General features: G+C 54.0%; 1 protein-coding gene across 1 annotated transcript; it reads right to left on the bottom strand.

Moving 5' to 3' along the window:
• Positions 1–7,520: 7,520 nt before the first annotated feature.
• Positions 7,521–16,830, bottom strand: FLYWCH1 (FLYWCH-type zinc finger 1; the record flags this gene model as incomplete). The annotated part of the gene is made up of 7 exons (XM_079718354.1): positions 7,521–7,597; positions 8,754–9,026; positions 9,975–10,238; positions 13,864–14,127; positions 14,301–14,744; positions 15,772–16,233; positions 16,497–16,830. The coding sequence occupies 7 exons, from the start codon at positions 16,828–16,830 to the stop codon at positions 7,521–7,523; spliced, it is 2,118 nt and encodes a 705-aa protein (XP_079574480.1).
• Between the last annotated feature and the right edge of the window lie 2,106 nt (positions 16,831–18,936).

Genomic DNA, 18,936 nt, shown 5'->3' with positions numbered 1-18,936 from the left:
TTGGCCTTGGCCATGGGCAGTTCACTCTCTCAGGGCAGTGTGCTCCATAGCCAAGAGCACTGCCCGAAACATAGCCCCTGTGTTGCGTGTCTACTGCAGGCGGCCAGCAGCACGATAGGTCCCTTGGCAGGTGCCTGCCTCCTACCTGGGAGGTGGGCTGTCACGTTGCTGGACCGTCTTCATGACTGCTGGCCAGGCTGGTGGGTGAGGGCCCCATGGAGCCGGCAGTCGGGTCAAGAGATGGGACAGTTACCTGCCTGGGAAGGTAGCCAGGGTCTTGGGGGTCAAGGTTGCCCTGGCTTGGGGGTGCCAGTTCCACTTCAAGCTTGCCCCAGCTTATGAAAACAAGTCAGGGAGGACTTGGGATGAATCAGCAGAGGATCAAGGCCTCTCTTTCAGCTCCACGGGGGCTGGGGAATGGCCAGCAGAAGCTGCACTGTCCCCCCGTGGGCTGGAAGCAGACCCCTCAGCAACCTTTCCGAGGACTCCCACCCACTCCTAGTCCAGCGGGCACCTGGGCCAGGTGACCAGCTGCTGCCCCAGGTGTGGAGGCTTCCCTCTGCCCAGCCAAACTCCATCACTTCCCACCACGTGGCACTGAGACATGTGGAGTGTATGTCTTTTTGGTGGCCATCTGTTGCTGCAAAGGGCATGTGGACACACAGCAGCTCTACACAGTAAGATATAAAATCAGGTTTATTGCAGGAAATGTATAGGCAGAGGGACAGTGGGGGGGGTGTCTGAGCTGTCACTGTCCCATGGCTGGACGGCGGGCTGCATGGCCAGCTTGGTGGGAGGGAGCCTGCACCGTGTGCTCCCCCTGCAATTCAAGCAGCCCGCTGGGGAGGATGCGGCCCTGTTAGCAAGCAGCAGCCTCTGGAGTTCGTGGGGAACATGGGCTCACTGCTCCCTGCAGGCTGGCTCCCTGCCCCCTGCAGGCTGGCTCCCTGCCGTGCCATCAGACAGGAGAAGGGGTTGCACCCGCTGTCACCGGGGTCTGCCTCTCCTCCTGCATCAGGCGAACGTGGGTGACCCCGGTGGAGTTTGCCCAGCGCTGGCTTCCTGCAGCCGTCAGGCTGGCTTCCAGGGCCTGAACAACACCTGCCCTGGGGATCGTGGACACTGGGTTTAATTTAAGTTGGAAAACAGCAAAGGGAACTCCAACAGAGGGTGTAGCAAGGCCTCTGGTTTCGGCCTGCTCTGTTAATGGGACAGCCACACCCTGGCAGCAGATGGCCAAGGAGCATTAAGGCCCACCTGGCACCTGCCCAGAAAACACCTGGGGCCGCTGGAACAGCACGGGGCAGCTCAGCCTGAAGAAGCAGGAACTTCCCCAAACGTGCCCCACCTTCGTCCTGAAGTGGCCTCCACAATGATTTTCCACATTGTGGAGCCAAAGCAGGACCACACCCAACAGGAAAGCCCTTGGCAAAGCCGTGGGCTCTGAAAACAGATGGGTATTTGCACCAAGGCAGGGGCAGGTGTCTTTGTGCATGATGCTTCCTTCCTCAGAACTTTTGGTGGCTGTGGCCCTCCCCACAGGGAGGGCCTCCCCACACGTGGTCACTCCACGTCACACACAGCTGCGGGCCAGCAGCTCCTGGGGCTCTTCTTTGTTGGCAGGGAGACACCATCGAAGCGTTCCTCCTGGGAGGTCTCTTGAGGAAATGTGAAGGCCGTAGATGCTTTGGAAGAGTGAAAGAGGTTTTGTCGAGCAAAATCTAACCGGGTGGGAAATGCCGGGGTTCTGTGTGGACCTGGAGCATCCTTGACACAGGCGACACGTGAGGTTCCTCTGCTGAGTCCGGGAGGAGGCTGGCCTCATTGGGACTCACTGTCCAGATGTGTATCTTCCACCTTCCTGATGACAAAGAAACACACATTCATGATATCCATGAAATCCAAACGTGGTGGAAAGAGATAATCAAGAAAGTTAAGGATTCCTGTAATCCCTTTCCCCTAGAGATCACCATCAACCAGATCATTTTTATACACACTCATATACATGCATCACAGCAGTTCCTTTAAAATGTGAGATTGGGAATTCCCTGGTGGTCCAGTGGTTAGGACTCCGAGCTTTCACTGCCAAGGGCGCGGGTTCAATCCCTGGTGGAGGAAATAAGATCCTACAGGCCATGCGGTGTGGCCAAAATAAATAAATAAATAAATAACTTCATACCCTTTAGCTACACCCCCCAACATTCCTCACCCTAGGCAACCACTAATTTAATTTCTTTTTTTTAAAAAAATATTTATTTATTTATTTATTTATGGTTGGCTGCATCGGGTCTTAGTTGAGGCATGAGGGATCTTTCGTTGTGGAGTGTGGGATCTTTCGTTGAGGGGTGTGGGCTCTTCGTTGTAGTGCGTGGGCTTCTCTCTAGTTGTGGCACGTAGACTCCAGAGTGCGTGGGCTCTGCAGTTGCAGAGCGCGGGCTTAGCTGCGCCTCTGCATGTGGGATCTTAGTTCCCTGACAAGGGATCAATCCTGCGTCCCCTGCATTGGAAGGTGGATTCTTAACCACTGGACCACCAGGGAAGTCCCTAATCTACTTTTTATCTCCATAGATTTGCCTATTCTGGACATTTCATAGAAATGGAATCATACAAGTTGTGGTCTTTTGTGTCTGGCTTCTTTCACTTATCATCACGTTTTTGAGGTTCATCCATGTTGTAGTGTGTGTCAGTTCTTCATTCCTTTTTATGGCCAAATAATATTTCATTGTATGAATGAACCATGATTTATTTATTCATTCAACCATTAATAGATATTTTGGGTTTTCACTTTTTGGCTATTATGTTTAATGTTGATATTAACATTGGTGTACAGTTTTTTATGGACACATGTTTTCAATTCTCTTCGGTGTACAACTAGAAGTGGAATTACTGGGTGAACAAACACTCTATGTTTAACTTTTTTTTTTTTTTTTGGCTGCATCACGCAGCATGCAGTTTCCCCGACCAGGGAATGAACCCTCACCTCCTGCACTGGAAGTGCGGAGTCCCAACCACTGGACCGCCATGGAAATCCCTATGTTTAACATTTTGAGGAACTGCCAGACGGTTTTCCAAAGTAGCTGTGCCATTTTACATTGCCACCAAGAGAGTATGAAGGTTCCAATTTCTCCAAATCCTTGTAAAGACTTGTTATTGTCTGTCTTTTTGATTTAGCCGTCTTAGTGGGTGTGAAGTGCTAGCTCATTGTAGTTTTTTGGTTTTTCTTTTTTTTGGCTGCATTGGGTCTTCATTGCTGTGCATGGGCTTTCTCTAGTTGCGGTGAGCAGGGGCTACTCTTCGTTGCGGTGCATGGGCTTCTCATTGCGGTGGCTTCTCTTGTTGCGGAGCATGGGCTTTAGGCGCGTGGGCTTCAGTAGTTGTGGCGCACGGGGTTAGTTGCTCCGAGGCATGTGGGATCCTCCCAGATCAGGGCTCGAATCCGTGTCCCCTGCATTGGCAGGTGGATTCTTAACCACTGCACCACCAGGGAAGCCCCTCATTGTAGTTTTGATTTGCATTTCCTAAGGCTAATGACGTTGAACATCTTTAATTGTGCTTACTGGCCATTAGTATATATTGAACTTCATAAAAGAAATAAAATCTTTGAAATAAAAACTGTCTATTCACATCGTTTGCCCATGTGTTAATTGGATTATTTGTCTTTTTATTGTTGCGGTTTGCAAGGTCTTAGTTCCCCGACCTGGGATTGAACCGGTCCCTGGCAGTGAAAACTCTGAGTCCTAACTGCTGGACTCCCAGGGAATTCCCTAAGAATTCTTTATATATTCTGGATACAAGTCCTCTAACAGATATGATTTGCAAATATTTTCTCTCATTCTGTGGATTGTCTTTTCACTTTCTTGATGGTATTATTTGAAGCACTAAAGTTTTTTTTTTTAATTTTTAAATTTTTGGCTGCATTGGGTCCTCGTTGTTGCGCGCGGGCTTTCTCTAGTTGTGGCAAGTGGGGGCTTCTCTTCATTATGGTGCACAGGCTTGTCCTTGCAGTGGCTTCTCTGGTTGCGGAGCACGGGCTCTAGGAGCATGGGCTTCAGTAGTTGTGGCTCGCAGGCTCTAGAGAGCAGGCTCAGTAGTTGTGGCGCACGGGCTTAGTTGTTCCGTGGCATGTGGGATCTTCCTGGACCAGGGCTCGAACCCATGTCCCCTACATTAGCAGGCAGATTCTTAACCACTGCGCCACCAGGGAAGTCCTGAAGCACTAAAGTTTTTTAACTTTGATGAAATCCAATTTATCTATTCTTTGGTTGTTGTGACATATGGAAGTGTTGTCTACCAGGGAAGCTTGCCTGAGACTAGGGATCCAGGGTTTTATTGGGCGTCAGTCCTGTAGGCAGAGGGTACCTGGGTGAAGAGCTACAGTCACTGAAATTCCAAAATCTCAAAGAAAAGCAAGTGCTCAGCAAAAAATCGCTTTTTTCGTACAAACAGGTAAGAGTGAGCAATTGTTATCACTTAGGGACAGTATCAGGGTCAAGTCCTGGAAGCATCCTTGACCTGGACCCTGGAAGCTAAGGGTCAGCCTTGCAAGCAGGTTGTTCTAAGGACAGAAGTTGCAGGCCTGCTGTGTTAAATCTGTTCTGTACACAAGCTGTATGATATTGATTTACAGCTGGGAAAGCAATCTTGCATTCCTGGCATAAGTCCCATTTGGTCATGGTGTATGATCCTTTTTTATGTTGCTGGATTCAGTTTGCTGGCATTTTGTTGAGAATTTTTGCTTCTATGTTCCTAAGAGATATTGCTCTAATGATTTTTTTAATTAATTAACTAATTAATTAATTTATATATTTTGGCTGTGCCAGGCACGTGAGTTGAGGCACGTGGGCTCTTCATTGTGGCATGCACACAGGATCTAGTTCCCCAACCAGGGATCGAACCCAGGGCGCCTGCACTAGGAGCAAGGGGTCTTACCCACTGGACTACCAGGGGAGTCCCTAGTTTTCTTTTCTTGTGATGTCTTTGCTTGGTTTTGATAACAGGGTATTGCCGGCCTTACAGGATGAGTTGGGAATTGTTCCCTCTTCTTCTGTTTTTGGGAAGAGTATCTGAAGGATCCTCTTTAAATATATGGTAGAACTTGGAACTTCCCTGTTGGTCCAGTGGTTAAGACTCCATGCCTCCAATGCAGGGGGCCCGGCTTCGATCTCTGGTCAGGGAACTAGATCCCACATGCCGCATGGCCAAAAATAAAAAAGAATATATATATATATATAATATATATATAATGTATATAAGTATTTAAATATATATTTATATATATTATATCTATAAATATATATTTATAGATATATATATAGATATTATATATATATAACATAGATATATGGTAGAACTCATCAATTAAGTCATCTAGGCTTAAGTGGGAATCTTAGTTCCCTGACCAGGGATCGAACTTGTGCACCCTGCAGCGGAGGCACAGAGTCTTAACTTGTGGGGAGTTTTAAAATGACTAATTCAATCTCTGTACTTGGTTTAACTCTACTCAGATTTTCTATTTCTTCGTGAATCAGGTTTGGTAGCTTTCTAGGAATTTTTTCATTTCATCTAAGTTATCTAATTTGTTGGCATGCCATTGTTCACAGTATTTCCTTATAATTGGTTTTTCTGGTCTAGCTAAAGGTTTGTCAATTTTGTTGATCCTTTCAAAGAAACAACTTTTGGTTTTGTTAGTTTTCTCTATTTTCTTTTTTTAACATTAAAAAGTATATATATATATATATATTTATTTATTTATTGTATTCTTGCCTGCGTTGGGTCTTAGTTGCAGCACACAGGATCTTTGTTGTAGCACGTGGGACCTTTTGTTGCTGTGCACGGGCTCTCTGTTGCGGCGCACGGGCAACTCTCTACTTGTGGTGCGCAGGCTCCAGAGTGCATGGGCTCTGTAGTTTGCAGCATGTGGGCTGACTAGTTGAGGTGCGTGGGTTCAGTAGTTGTGGCACACGGGCTTAGTTGCCCCGTGGCATGTGGGATCTTAGTTCCCCAACCAGGTATCGAACCCGTGTCCCCTGCATTAGAAGGCGGATTCTTTACCACGGGACAACCAGGGAAGTCCCTACTTTTCTATTCTCTATTCCATTAATTTCTATTTTAATAGCTATTATTTCCTTCCTTCTGCTTGCTTTAGGTTTACATTGTTCTTCTTTTTCTAGCATTCTTTTTCTAACATGTAAGTTTGAGTTATTGGCTTGAGATCTTTATTTTTTTATTATTTTTTAAAATTTATTTATTTTATTTATTTATTTTTGGCTGCGTTGGGTCTTCGTTGCTGCGTGCAGGCTTTCTCTAGTTGCAGCGAGTGGGGGCTACTCTCCTTGCGGTGCATGGGCTTCTCATTGCAGTGGCTTCTCTTGGTGCAGAGCACGGGCTCTAGGTGCGCGGTCTTCAGTAGTTGTGGCTCGCGGGCTCTAGAGAACAGGCTCAGTAGTTGTGGTGCACAGGCTTAGTTGCTCTGCGGCTTGTGGGATCTTCCTGGACTAGGGCTCAAACCCGTGTCCCCTGCATTGGCAGGCAGATTCTTAACCACTGTGCCACCAGGGAAGCCCAAGATCTTTATTTTTAATTTTTATTAAAAAAAATTTTTTTTGGCTACGCTACACAGCATGTGGGATCTTAGTTCCCTGACCAGGATTGAATCTGTGCCCCCTGCAATGGAAGCGCAGAGTCTTAACCACTGGACCACCAGGGAAGCCCCTCAAAGTATTTTCTAATCTCCCTTGTAATTTCTTTGAGTCACTGGTAATACTTACAAGTATGCTGTTTAACTTTCATGTATTTGTGAGTTTCCCAAATTTTTTTTGTTATTTACTTCTAATTTCTTTCCACTGTGGTCAGACAACATACTTTGTATGATTTCAATCCTTTAAAATTTGTGGGGTCTGGGGACTTCCCTGGTGGTCCAGCAGTTAAGACTCTGCGCTCCCAATGCAGGGGGCCTGGGTTTGGTACACAGTCAGGGAACTAGATCCTGCATGCTGCGACAAAGATCCCCCATGCCGCAACTAAAGACCCAGTGCAGCCAAACAAATAAATAAATAATTTAAAATAAATAAATACATTTGTGGGGTCTGGTTTTATGGCCTAGATGTGATCTATCCTGGGGACTGTCCCACATGTGCTTGAGAAGGACGGGAATTCTGCTTTAGGTGGTGGCCTCCTTCTTGCTCTGCATTCTCCCTTGGATCCCTTGAATCACTTGTTTTGGGGGGAGATAGCTGTCATGTTTGAGGGCGCTCAAGCAGCCCTAAGGAAATGTCTACATGGTGAGGAACTGAGGCCTCCAGCCCACAGCCATGTGAGTGAACAGGCCATTTGGAAGCACTTCCTCCAGCCCCACTCAAGCTTTCAGATGGGTGTACCCCCACTGACATCTTTCCTTCAACCCCAGAACCACCCCGCCCAACCACTCCTGAAATCTCGACCCACAGACACTGTGACAGACAGTAAATATTTATTGTTCTTAGTCACTACGTTTTGTGTAATTTGTGATTATGGTAATACAGTTACCCATAGCTCTGTTGGCTTTCAGGAGCACAAGTCTCGAAGCACAGTTGAACTTCAGGCAGAAGTTTTGTCTTTTCTGAGGAAAAAACATTGAAAACATGGATTAATAATTCTTTTCTTGTTGAAGCTGCCATAGGCAAAGGCACACCTCCTGGAACGATGACCTCAAGGCCTTGAGGGTGAAAACCAGGTGGAATGACTCTGATTGGGGGAGTCATTAGGGGAATTCTGGTTTTCTGATGCCCCAAACTACCTAAGCCTGGTAAAATAAGCTGCTGGAGATCCTGAGTCAGTCTTCACCTTGTCACCAAAAAGACTGGGAGGCAACAGTCTCAAAGATGGCATGCCCTTCACCCCGACAAAGGCAAACCACAGCGCCTCCTTCTTGGTTAAGCTGAACAGTGGCTTTCTCGTGGAAAAAAAAATTTTTTTTTAACAGAAATCAAGTTTCTTTTGTTTGTTTGATACAACTTGGATTCATTCCCGTATTTTATAAGATGTGGCCTTTAATATTTCCATGAATTAATATGAGACACATAATGCTTTCTAAAGACTGGTTTTACTACAAAAATGGTACAGATGAACCAGTTTGCAGGGCAGAAATAGAGACACAGATGTAGAGAACGTATGGACACCAAGCGGGGGAAGTGGCGGGGGTGTGTGTGGTGGTGTGATGAATTGGGAGATAGGGATTGACATATACACACTAATATGTACAAAATAGATAACTAATAAGAACCTGCTGTACAAAAAATAAATAAAATTAAATTAAAAAATTTAAAAAAAAAGACTGGTTTTACATTCTGCTTATCTGAAGGGAACCAATTTTCAGTTTGATACAGTTATTTGCAAAACTACGTGTGTGTGTGCACGCACGGGAGCACTCATGCTTGCGTGCGCACACACATTAGTATATTCTTCTAGGGCGGTCTATATTTTTTCATCAGATTTTCAAAAGATACTACCATCCATAGAAAGTTAAGACCTCTTAGTATAAAAGAGAGGAGAAAAATGGCAGTTAGAAGGGGAGTTGGTTTTAAGGATGGGACCAATTTAGGTGTGTTTCTAGGTTCAGGAGAAGGAGTCAGTAGAGAGGAGGGGTAGAAGACTGGAAAGGCAGGAAGGCCAGGGAAAAAGGTCCCCAGACAGTGCCTGTCCCCTGAGGTGTCTGAACCTCGGGCTGGCAGAGACCAAGATACCCACAGCTCTCTCGCCCCCACTCCTGTCTGTACCTGGGTCCTCCTGCTGGGCTGTGCTGGGGAGCCGCTCCCGCCGCCTCAGGGCCTCCAGGCCCGCCAGGTCAGGCAGGTGGCAGTGGCTGCGCATGATGGTCACCCGCTGGCCCTGGGTGATGGCCCGGCTGCGGCAGCCCATGCGGGCCTGGTCCCGGCACATCCAGTACACCTTCTCCCCGGCCGCCTTCTCCTTCCTGTAAAGGAAGGACTCGTACACCAGGAACCTGCCCCCGAGAGAGGTCCTCAGGAACTCCAGGGGCTGGAGGGTTTCTGGAAGGAACATGACATGTGAGTGGGGTGCCTGGGCCAGGCCTTGGAAGCAGGGGACCGAGCCTGGGTGCCAGGGACAGAGACTGCTTCCTTTGTCCCACCAGCCAGCTCCAGCCAGGAAACTGCAGACCCCCCTACCCCTGCAGGTCCCACTTTGGTCCCTGCCCTCCAGCCCAGACTGTGCTGCAGGGCCCTGGGGACTGAAGCTCAGGCCACCATGGCCCTGATGCCCTGGAGTGCAGACTGGCTGTCTGTCTGATGGCTGTAGTGCTATCGGGGAGGCTGGCCCTGCAGCGGCCCAAACATTGAGCTTTCCTGCAGGCCTCTCCTGACCCTGCTCGGCCTTCATGCTGGCTGGCAAGCAAGCACCCCAGAGCAGGGGCTGGGCTGAACTGCAATACTCTGAAAGGGCCATGGTTGGTCTGGACAGTGCACTAGGGGCCTCCCGGCTCCCTGTCCACCCTCCCCTCGGCCAGCTGGCAACCAATCAAATTCTCCCTTTTGAGACTTTTAAGAATCTGAACTGAAAGCTCCTGACATGTTGGGGTTGGGGTGGCCCGAAGGCACTGGCAGGGGTGGGGAGGGAGAGGGGAGACAGAGGGTCCCCCAGGTCCAGGAGCACTGCCCCACAAATGGGTGCCAAGCATTTCTGGCAGCTGCCAGTAATGCCACTGCAGCCCCTGGCCCCGTTTTCTCCAGCGGTCTGAGTGGGTTTCTCCCACTGACAGCCCATCCCAGATGAGGACCAGTGCCATTAGTGCGGAGTCCAGATGTGGCCCCTGCCCTAGGGAGCCCACAGCCCAGGAGGACAGACACCACTGGACATGGGCCACAGGAGGAATGTCCCAGCAGGCAGCCTCCAGCCTGTGTTCTGAGCTGTCCCCAGGGGCTGCTGGGCCAGCAGGGAGACCGGGGCCCGGCCCCTGCCCGGCCCCCTCTCACCCACACCTGAGCCTTCCCTCTGGGTCGGGTTGGGGAGCTGTTCCCGCTGCCTCAGGGCCTCCAGGCCCCCCAGGTCGGGCGGGTGGCAGTGTCTGCGCATCACCATGACCCGCTGGCCCTGGGTGATGGCTCGGCTGCGGCAGCCCATGCGGGCCTGGTCCCGGCAGGTCCAGTACACCTTCTCCCCGGCCGCCTTCTCCCGCCTGTAGAGGAAGGACTCGTACACCAGGAAGCTGCCCCCCAGAGGGGTCCTCAGGAACTCAGGGCCTCCTGGGGAGAAATGGGAGAGGCGGTCGGGGGAGGGAGAGCCTGGAGCCAGGCCTGGAGCCGAGGAACGAGGGGGGCCGGGACCCCCTTCTCAAGAGCCTAGAGCAGCATGGCTCCTGGCATGAGACCCACAGACCCCACCCCACGCTGCATCTACCTCCTCACAGCCCAGGACACAGGCCCCCTCATCCCCCAGACTCAGCCTAGCCTGAGCTCCCAGGGCTCCTTTCCCAAGCCTGGGAGAGAAGGGAGGCAGGAGACTGGTGAGGTGGAGGTCGCTGAAGGCAGAGCCCGTCTCCCCCACCTCGCGGCGCCTGCAGGAAGGTGGTGTCTTATCCGAGGTGCTGGCAATGGGATGGCACAAGGGCCTCTCTTCCCTGCTAAGTTGGAGGAATTAGTGGACAGGCCCTACGGGGGATAAGCAACTGGGAGCAAAATGGGAGTTGTGTGCAGCCCCTTGTGCGTGGTGGGCAGTGGGGCTGTAGAAGGGTCCACTGCCCCAGGGAGCCAGGCTGGGTGGGCTTTGACCTGAGGGCAGGAGGGGAGGCAGGGTGCAGCCTGGGCCACTGTCCTGACGTGTTGAGAGGGGGGACCCGGAAGGTGGCCATGCCCTCCTGCTCCGAGGACTCCCTTCCCACCGCCCAGGCACCAGGACCACACAGGAGGCGTGGAGGGGGACTCGGGGGTCCGTCAGCACAGCAGCGGGGATGGCAGCCGTAGTGGGGGTTGGTGAGAATGCCCTGGAGAAGGGGGGGCCGGGGTGGGGGGTGAGTGGCCGGAGAGGAGGTATATGATGTGGGGCATGTTTCTGCTCCCCCGCACCCGATGGAAATGTCCACTGAGGGATGAAAAAGGCACAGGGCATGAGGCCAGAAATTCAGAGAGGAGAGGAGACGGCAGAGATGCTGACCCAGGTTAGATGCTGGGCAGAGGGGGTCACCTGGTCACAGACCTGGCAAAGCAGGAGCTCGCCAAGCCTCAGTGGGGAGACTCTCAGAACAAGCAGAGTCCAGTGGCCAAGCCTAGGGAGGCCCGAGGTCCCTCCGAAGTAGGGGTCCAGGGCAGGCCCCAAACAGGGGGACTGAGGAGGGCTGTCTGCGTGAAGAGCAATGAGACAGGTGCCCGCCCTGGGGGAGGAAGAGTCTGGGGTGTGGGGGAGGAGGAGGGAGTCTGCACTGACATGAAACTCCCTGTTTCCCTGCCCAAGTCCCTGGAGCCGGCACCCAGGCTGAAACCGCTGCAGGAGGTTGGTCCTAGGGCTTTGAGGCCTGGGGTCTCGAGGGTCGCCTGGTTGGCACCCACATACAGAGCGTGTGGGTCTCTCCTTAAACCTGGCTAAGGACCACTGGCCACGTGGGTCAAAGGTTCTCACACCATCTTACATGATGAAAAATTCAAGACTCTTACACCGAGTATCACAAATGAGACCATGCAAAGCAATTTAAAGTGTATACAACAATCATTCCCCCTTTAGTTTTGCTGCTTTATACAACTGTGTGATCGACAGAAAATTGAATGGTATGTACCTGGCTGGAAAATTTCACCAGTTGACAAAAAAAAAAAAAAGAGAGAGAAGCTTCACCCTGAACGGCAGAGACTAAAGAAACTCATAGAGAAAAGGTACTTGGAGAAAACAAGGCCACTGCCAGAGGCTGGACGGCAGGGCTGCTGCACTCCTCAGAGGATGGAATGCAAAGGAGTTCAAATACAAGAGTGAAAGTTAAAAATTAAATAGAAGGACTGGAAAGCAAAATCAAGGAAATGTCAGAAAAATGGGGACTGAAAAGTCATTGAACACGAGGAAATTTTCATGAGTGAAGGACACGGTTTCCGGCCTGAAAAGGCCCCAAGTGCCCCCAGCAGAGCCATGTACCACAGGGATGGAGACACGACCCTATACCTTCAAGCAAAGACCCCCTGCATGCACCTCAGAAAGATGCAGTCATTCGAGCACAAACACAAGACAACCATGGAAAAGGAGCCACAAACAGCCACACCTCCACTGCAGTGTGTTCCCACTCAGCCGTGGACAGATTTATAGAACAAAAGTGCAACAGTGGGGCTTCCCTGGTGGCGCAGTGGTTAAGAATCCGCCTGCCAATGCAGGCGACAAGGTTCGAGCCCTGGTCCGGGAAGATCACACATGCTGCGGAGCAACTAAGCCCGCGAGCCACAACTACTGAGCCTGTGCTCTAGAGCTGTGAGCCACAACTACTGAGCCCACGTTCCACAACTACTGAAGCCCGTGTGCCTAGAGCCCGTGCTCCACGACAAGAGAAGCCACCACAATGAGAAGCCTGTGCACCGCCACGAAGAGTAGCCCCCGCTCGCCATAACTAGAGAAAGCCTGCACACAGCAACAAAGACCCAAAGCAGCCAAAAATAAATAAATAAATAAATAAATAAATAAATTTATTTTTTTAAAAAAGCGCAACAGCTGCCTCGAGAGGAGCGGGCAGTGGGTAACTGCTGGGTCCTTGCCGTCTCTGGTCGGAAGTCAACAGGAGATAAAAAACCAGTTGACAGCAATGGAAGGAAGCACGCTTTAGGGAAGAGGGCAGCAGATGCCCTAAGGAACAACGGAAAGGGGACTTCCCTGGTGGTCCAGTGGTTAAGACTCCGCGCTTCCACTGCAGGGGGCGCAGGTTCAATCCCTGGTCAGGGAACTAAGGTCCTGCATGCCGTTCTGCACAGCCAAAAAATTAAAAAAGGAAGGAAGGAAGAAAGAAAACAAAAAAAGGAACAATGGCTGCGTGGTTATTCGGGGTGGGAGTTGGGGGTAAGGACGGGGCGAGGCCAGATCATCCCTAGGTACATAAAAATTATAAGGAAATGGGATAAAAAGAGAGTCAGAAAAAAAAAATCAGAGATCTCGAGTTTGAGAGAATTTTAGGGCCAAAAAGGCTCTAAAGGCGACTCAGATGCCTCAGAAAAGTATGGGACTGGGAACCCCCGAGGGAGAGCAGGGAGCAGAGAAGGCTGGGCCGAGGCTGCTCTTAGTAAGATGAGCCGGAATATGCACATTATTGTGGCCACGAGAGTCAAACATAAGCACTGTGGGGCCGACAAAGGTGGGAGGAGGGGGGCTGTGACCCTCGTCATAGAGCCCAGAGGGACGATGGTAGATGCTCAGGCAGAACAGCTGGAGGAGAACAGAAGCCAATGACAGGAACGGGTCACCTTCAGCCCTTAAGCCACGTCTGTAGGACGTGCTTGTTACTGGGCACGGTGTCAGCCACCCACACTGGAAAAATGAGAAACCAGCTTGTGCAATTAGCTTTCTCTATGAATCCTATACATTCTTAAGAAAAAAGAAAGGATGAGAAGGAGGAAAGGGAGCCTGGGTTGATCAAGTGCTGCAGAGATTCTGGGCTGGTCTGAGCAGGAGAGTGAGGCCCACTGCCCAAGAGAAAGGGTGACCCCCCAAGTCACCTAATCGACTTGGGGATAAGGTGAGGTGGACCAGGAGGGGGTGTGGGGGTAGGGAGAGGAGACAAGAGGGAGCTGTAACCTTCCAGAGGGTCCCCAGTAAGGACAGGGAGGATGCTTGCTGGAGGTCAAGAGGGAACAGGGTGGGCAGTCTGGGTCTTCTGACTGTCCCCCGAGGCCGCTCCCCGGTCTGGCCTACCAGAGCTCCCTCGCTGGGCCGTGCCAGGGCGTTTCTCTCGCTGCCGCAGGGCCTCCAAGCCCCCCAGGTCGGGCGGGTGGCAGTGGCCTCGCATCACTGTCACCCGCTTGCCTTGGGTGATGGCTCGGCTGCGGCAGCCCATGCGGGCCTGGTCCCGGCAGGTCCAGTACACCTTCTCCCCGGCCGCCTTCTCCCGCCTGTAGAGGAAGGACTCATACACCAGGAAGCTGCCCCCCAGAGGGGTCCTCAGGAACTCAGGGCCTCCTGGGGAGAAATGGGAGAGGCGGTCGGGGGAGGGAGGTTGGAAGCTGGGGCGTGAGCCGGAGCAGGGCCTGGGGCTGGGCCAGGCCTGGCGTCGCCCCCCTCCCACATCCTGGGACCTCGGGGAGCAAGATTGGAGTGCGGGCAGAGCACCAGGCCAGCGGGTGTGGACTCACCCAGGTCCTCGTCCTGGTCCTCCTCGCCTTGCGGCTGGGCCAGGAGGTCCTGATCTTTGGCCTTTGACCGCTTTCTGGGCCGGGGCCTGGTGAGAGTCAGGGGGCCCGGCCCCCTGCGGTAGAACAGGCTGTCCACGCCTTGGAGCAGCTTGTCCGCTTGGCCCCCGGGGCCACCAGGCCTGGCCCGCAGCAACTCCATGGCCTTCTCCTGCTGCCGCCGGGCCTCCAGGCCCTCCACGTCAGGCGGGTGGCAGTGGCCACGCATGACAGTCACCCGCTGGCCCTGCGTGATGGCCCGGCTGCGGCAGCCATGCAGCGCGTGGTCCCGGCACGTCCAGTACACCTTGTCCCCCACAGCCTTCTCCCGCTTGTAGAGGAAGGACTCGTGCACCAGGAAGCTGCCCCCGTAGCAGGTCCTCAGGAACTCCAGGGGCGGGGGCCCTCCTGGAGGAGGAAGTGGGGAGGGGGCTGGGCAGGTGCAGGCTGGCAGAGCTCTGCTCCTTTAGTTTACTGTGCAGGGCAGGGCCCTGGGTGCATCCCCACTGATCGCCCACCCAGCGCCCCAAGGAGGCCGTGCAGCTCCTCTCCTGGTGGCCAGTGAGGAGGCCACGGCTCTGGGTGGCCAAGCACCACGTCCCAGGTCATACACTGGGGAGGGCCAAGCTGCCTCTGATGCCACACCCTGCCTGCTCAGTCACTCCCGGCCATACTTTTTCTTAGGGTTTGTTTGAAAATTGTATCTAATTTTCGAATAACACATGCACACGCCATAAAATGAAATGGAACCAAAAGATACACAGTGAAAGACAAGTCCTTCTCGCCCAGCCCCCAGCACCCAGCACAGCAGCCGCCTTAAATCCCTAAATCCTTCAATCCTTTCCAGGTCTGGAGGCACCCAGCCTATGGGACCAAGCCCCACCTCCCAGTTACTGGTAATAAAAACTGCCGCAAAGAACAAAACAAAACCCAACAAAGAATAAGAACCTCTGCAAAGACTCCATCTACCAGTTACTCAGTGACAACACATGCTGGACCAAGGCTGGCACTTCAGCGCCAGATCCCCTAACGGTGAGGCTATCACACATCTTAGGAGCGACCTCCTGACCTGCAGAGCTTCAACAAGGCTGCCCAGCTACATGAGGCGGGGCTGGATCTTGAACCTGGGGCACAAAGCTCAAGCCTCCCACCAGGCCGATCTTCCCAAACTTCAAAGGTTACCAGAATCACGTGGGGTCCATAAACCTGAGGTTTTTGCATCAGGAAGCTCCAGAAGGACCTGGGCCGCATGGTTCACGAGCACTAGTTCTACCCCTTGGGCTTAATGATTACTTGGACGCATTTATATTTTAAAAATCGTTTTGACTTTGAGCACATTAAGAAGCCACGTGGGACCCACATTTATCTTTGGGCAGAGGAAAGGGCTGTGGTTCCCACCTGCCTGAGAGTAGAGCCGGGGTAGGGGGGAACTCACCGATCCCCAGCGTCGGCCGTTTCTTGGGAGGCAAGCTCAGCAGCGACAGGGCTCGGAGCCCCTCATCCTCCTCGGGGGCTGGCTTGCTCAGCACTGGCCCCAGGGCCGGTTCCGGCTCCTCGGGGCACAGCCACGGGCCCACCCCCTCCAGGGGCTCCTCCACTCGGCCGCTGGGGCCCTGGGGATCCCCCAAGCCTTCGGGCAGGGCTGGGTTGGGCAGCTTCTGTCTCTGGCGCCGGGCATCCAGGCCCTCCTCATCGGGCGGGTGGCAGTGGCCCCGCATCACTGTGGCCCTTAGGCCACGGGTGATGGCCCGGCCCCGGCAGCCCAGCTCGGTGTGCTCGCGGCACTTCCAGTATACCTTGTCCCCCACAGCCTTCTCCTGCTTGTACAGGAAGGACTCCAGCACCAACAGGCGGCCCCCAAATGGGGTCCTCAGGAACTCCAGGGGCTGGGGGGCTGCTGAAGGCAAGGGAAGGGCCAGGTCAGCTGACACAGAGCAAGGCTTGAGACAGGGGCACGGATGGGAACACAGGGATTGGGGTGCCCTTGGATGACGTCCTGCGATCGTCACACCAGCCTGGGTCAAGGTCCAGGAGGCCCTGCTCAGAGCAGGGAAGAGATGGCTAAGGTCACCTCAATGGAAAGGGGGGTATGCGAAGCCCAAGTCTGAGCATGCAGGGCCACAAAAGTGGCCAGACAGGGGCAGCTGGCCCGGAACTCACCTGTGTCTGGCTTGCTGTGTTTCAGTTCCTGGGCCTGGGGGCTTGGTTGGACTGCCCCCTGCTGTTCCTCTACTGGCAGGATCTGGGGGGTCCCAGCCAGGGTGTCAGGGCCAGACATCTCCAAGGACAGGACACAGTGCACTGCTTTGGGCTGGGAGTCCACTCCATCCCCATTCTCAGTGGAGGCCGTCAGTAGGACCAGTTCGGAGAACTCCGTGGGCTTCGTGGGGGCTGCAGGGACGACATCTGTGCCCGGCTCAGGGGACTCAGGGGAGGGCTCCTGGCCGGCCTTCACGCCCTCGCCCTCCTGCTCACTGGGCTCGGGCAGGGGCATTCTGGGACCGATGGCCTGGCCCCCAGGCCACGCTCAGGTCCCAGCAGATGGATTTCTCCTCCACCTCCCTGGGAGGAACCCAGCAGTTCAAGGGCTCCGTCCTAAGGCAGGAGGCAAAATCCCATCAGTGGAGATGCCCTTGGACCTGGGTTCAGGAAGAATCTGGGCTGGAGGTTGGGGCAGATGGGGTTGCCTCGGTGCCCCCGGGGAAGGACCTGAATGGAGCCAGAGAACCCTGGGCTGGTGCTTCTGCTCTCTTGGTAGCCTTGGGTCCGTCACCTCCCCCAGCCAAACCTCACTTTCCCATCTACAAAATGTGCCCCAAACAGGGCTCTCAAGGGGCTACTGGGGTGACCAAGGTGCTGACAGCTGTGAGTTACTAGGAATCCAGGCCCACAGGTGCTGAGCACGGGGTGAAGTGCTTCCACAGGTTTTCCATTTAACCTTCAGCCCCCATGTTATGAAAGTTGATTTTCTCATTGACCCAGGTTACAGATGAGGACACTGAGGCATGCAGCCATGAAGGCAGAGCTGGGAGTCCAGTCGAGGTGGGTCCAGAGCCCGCCCGCACAGCACCTGGGGTACCTCGTCCAGGATAACAGGAACCGGTCTTCCTGAGCACCAGGTGTTGGGGAAAAGCACTTTGGGGACATGAGTTCAGGTCACCAACCCTCCCAGAATGCCTGGTGCCCTTCACCCTGACACTGTGTCACTGGGAGCATGGGCTGGGCCCCTGCTGGCACTCTGCAGACCCCAAAGGAGGAGCCTGGCCCTGGGAGGAGGGACTCTCTGGATTCACAACTAGATCCATCCCCCATCCCAGGCGAGAGGCCCCGCGGCACCCAGTGCTAGGGGACGCCAGGACCCCACGAGGGCAGTGACCTTGTGTCTGAGCTGGTGCTGGCTCTGCCTCAGCTGAGTGGGGACAGGGCTGTGGAGGTGTCCAGAGAATCCGTGGTCACTGAGGGCTCCTTGGCTTCTGGTCTGGAGAAGCAGAAAGGATGGATGACAGGCAGGGCTGGCCTGGAGACCGGGGCCCTGGGGCATCAGTGTGGGGGCATAAGTGTCCGTTTTGTCTTCCTGGGGGACTGGGTGGTGGGTGCATGTCAGGGTCTTTCCCATCTATCAGTACTAGCCCAGAAACAGGATGCAGCCTCCCAGCACGTTTCAGCTTCCCCACCTGTGAGCTGTCATCCCCATCCTAAGCTCTACGGTTCTAATACCCGGGTCCCCCATTCCTGCTCCGACATTTCCTGGTCTGGGGCCCACATTCAGCTCCCCAAGGCCTGTCAGCCCAAGCGCGGGGCTCCTGGGTCCCCGTGGAGACGGAGCCAAGGCCGACGGTGCAGGGGGCGCCGTGTCCCCTATAACTTCTCCCAAACTCCCTGCACTGCACGCCTGCACGCCCAGCGCCGGGCAGCAGCAAAGCCCTGTCCTGAGGGGCGAGACTCAAGGAAATCCAGATAACAGGTAACGGGACACAGGACTGGGAGTCCCCGGCCAGGTCTGTCCTCCAGCGTCATGCTCCTCCGGCCCCCGGACAAGCCAACCCCTGCTCCTCCTGTGCAGTCCTCCCGGCTCTGCCCATCCCGCCCCACAGGGCGATGTAGCGGTACTGGGGACTTCGGGGCACATGGGGACCGGCCGCAGCAAGACAGCGCCGGCGCCTCCGCGGGCAGAGCCGCTCGGGCGGGAAAGGGTTACGCGGGAAGCCACGCCCCCTCTCCGCCCCCGCCCCCGCTCACTGATTGGTCTCGGCCCACGTCCCTCCGCCGGCAGCCCGCCTCCGGGGCTTGCGCGCTCCGGGTTGCCGGACGAATGAACTTGGTCTCCACCCTGCGTCCTCTCTTCAACGAGGCGAGAGGGCGCCTAGAAACTGGCCCTCCCTTCCACAGGCCTTTCAGACAACTCAGGCCCCCAAAACGTTGCGGTCACTGTCCACCCAGCATGCATGTTCCTACAGGACCATGCGGTTGGTCCCCGCCGTGCAGAGGGACAGGAGTTGAGGCTGCAGGGACCCCGACACACCAATGGCCTCAGTCTCAGGCGATCAGACGCTGAAGCCCGGCCTCCTTCAGGCCACTGGGGGTTGGCATGACAGAGAAC

The sequence above is a fragment of the Hyperoodon ampullatus genome, assembly GCF_949752795.1.
Source record: "Hyperoodon ampullatus genome assembly, chromosome: 14".
Lineage (NCBI taxonomy): Eukaryota > Metazoa > Chordata > Mammalia > Artiodactyla > Ziphiidae > Hyperoodon > Hyperoodon ampullatus.
The sequence above is the reverse complement of the archived record's forward strand: the minus strand, read 5'-3'. Positions and strand labels throughout refer to the sequence as shown.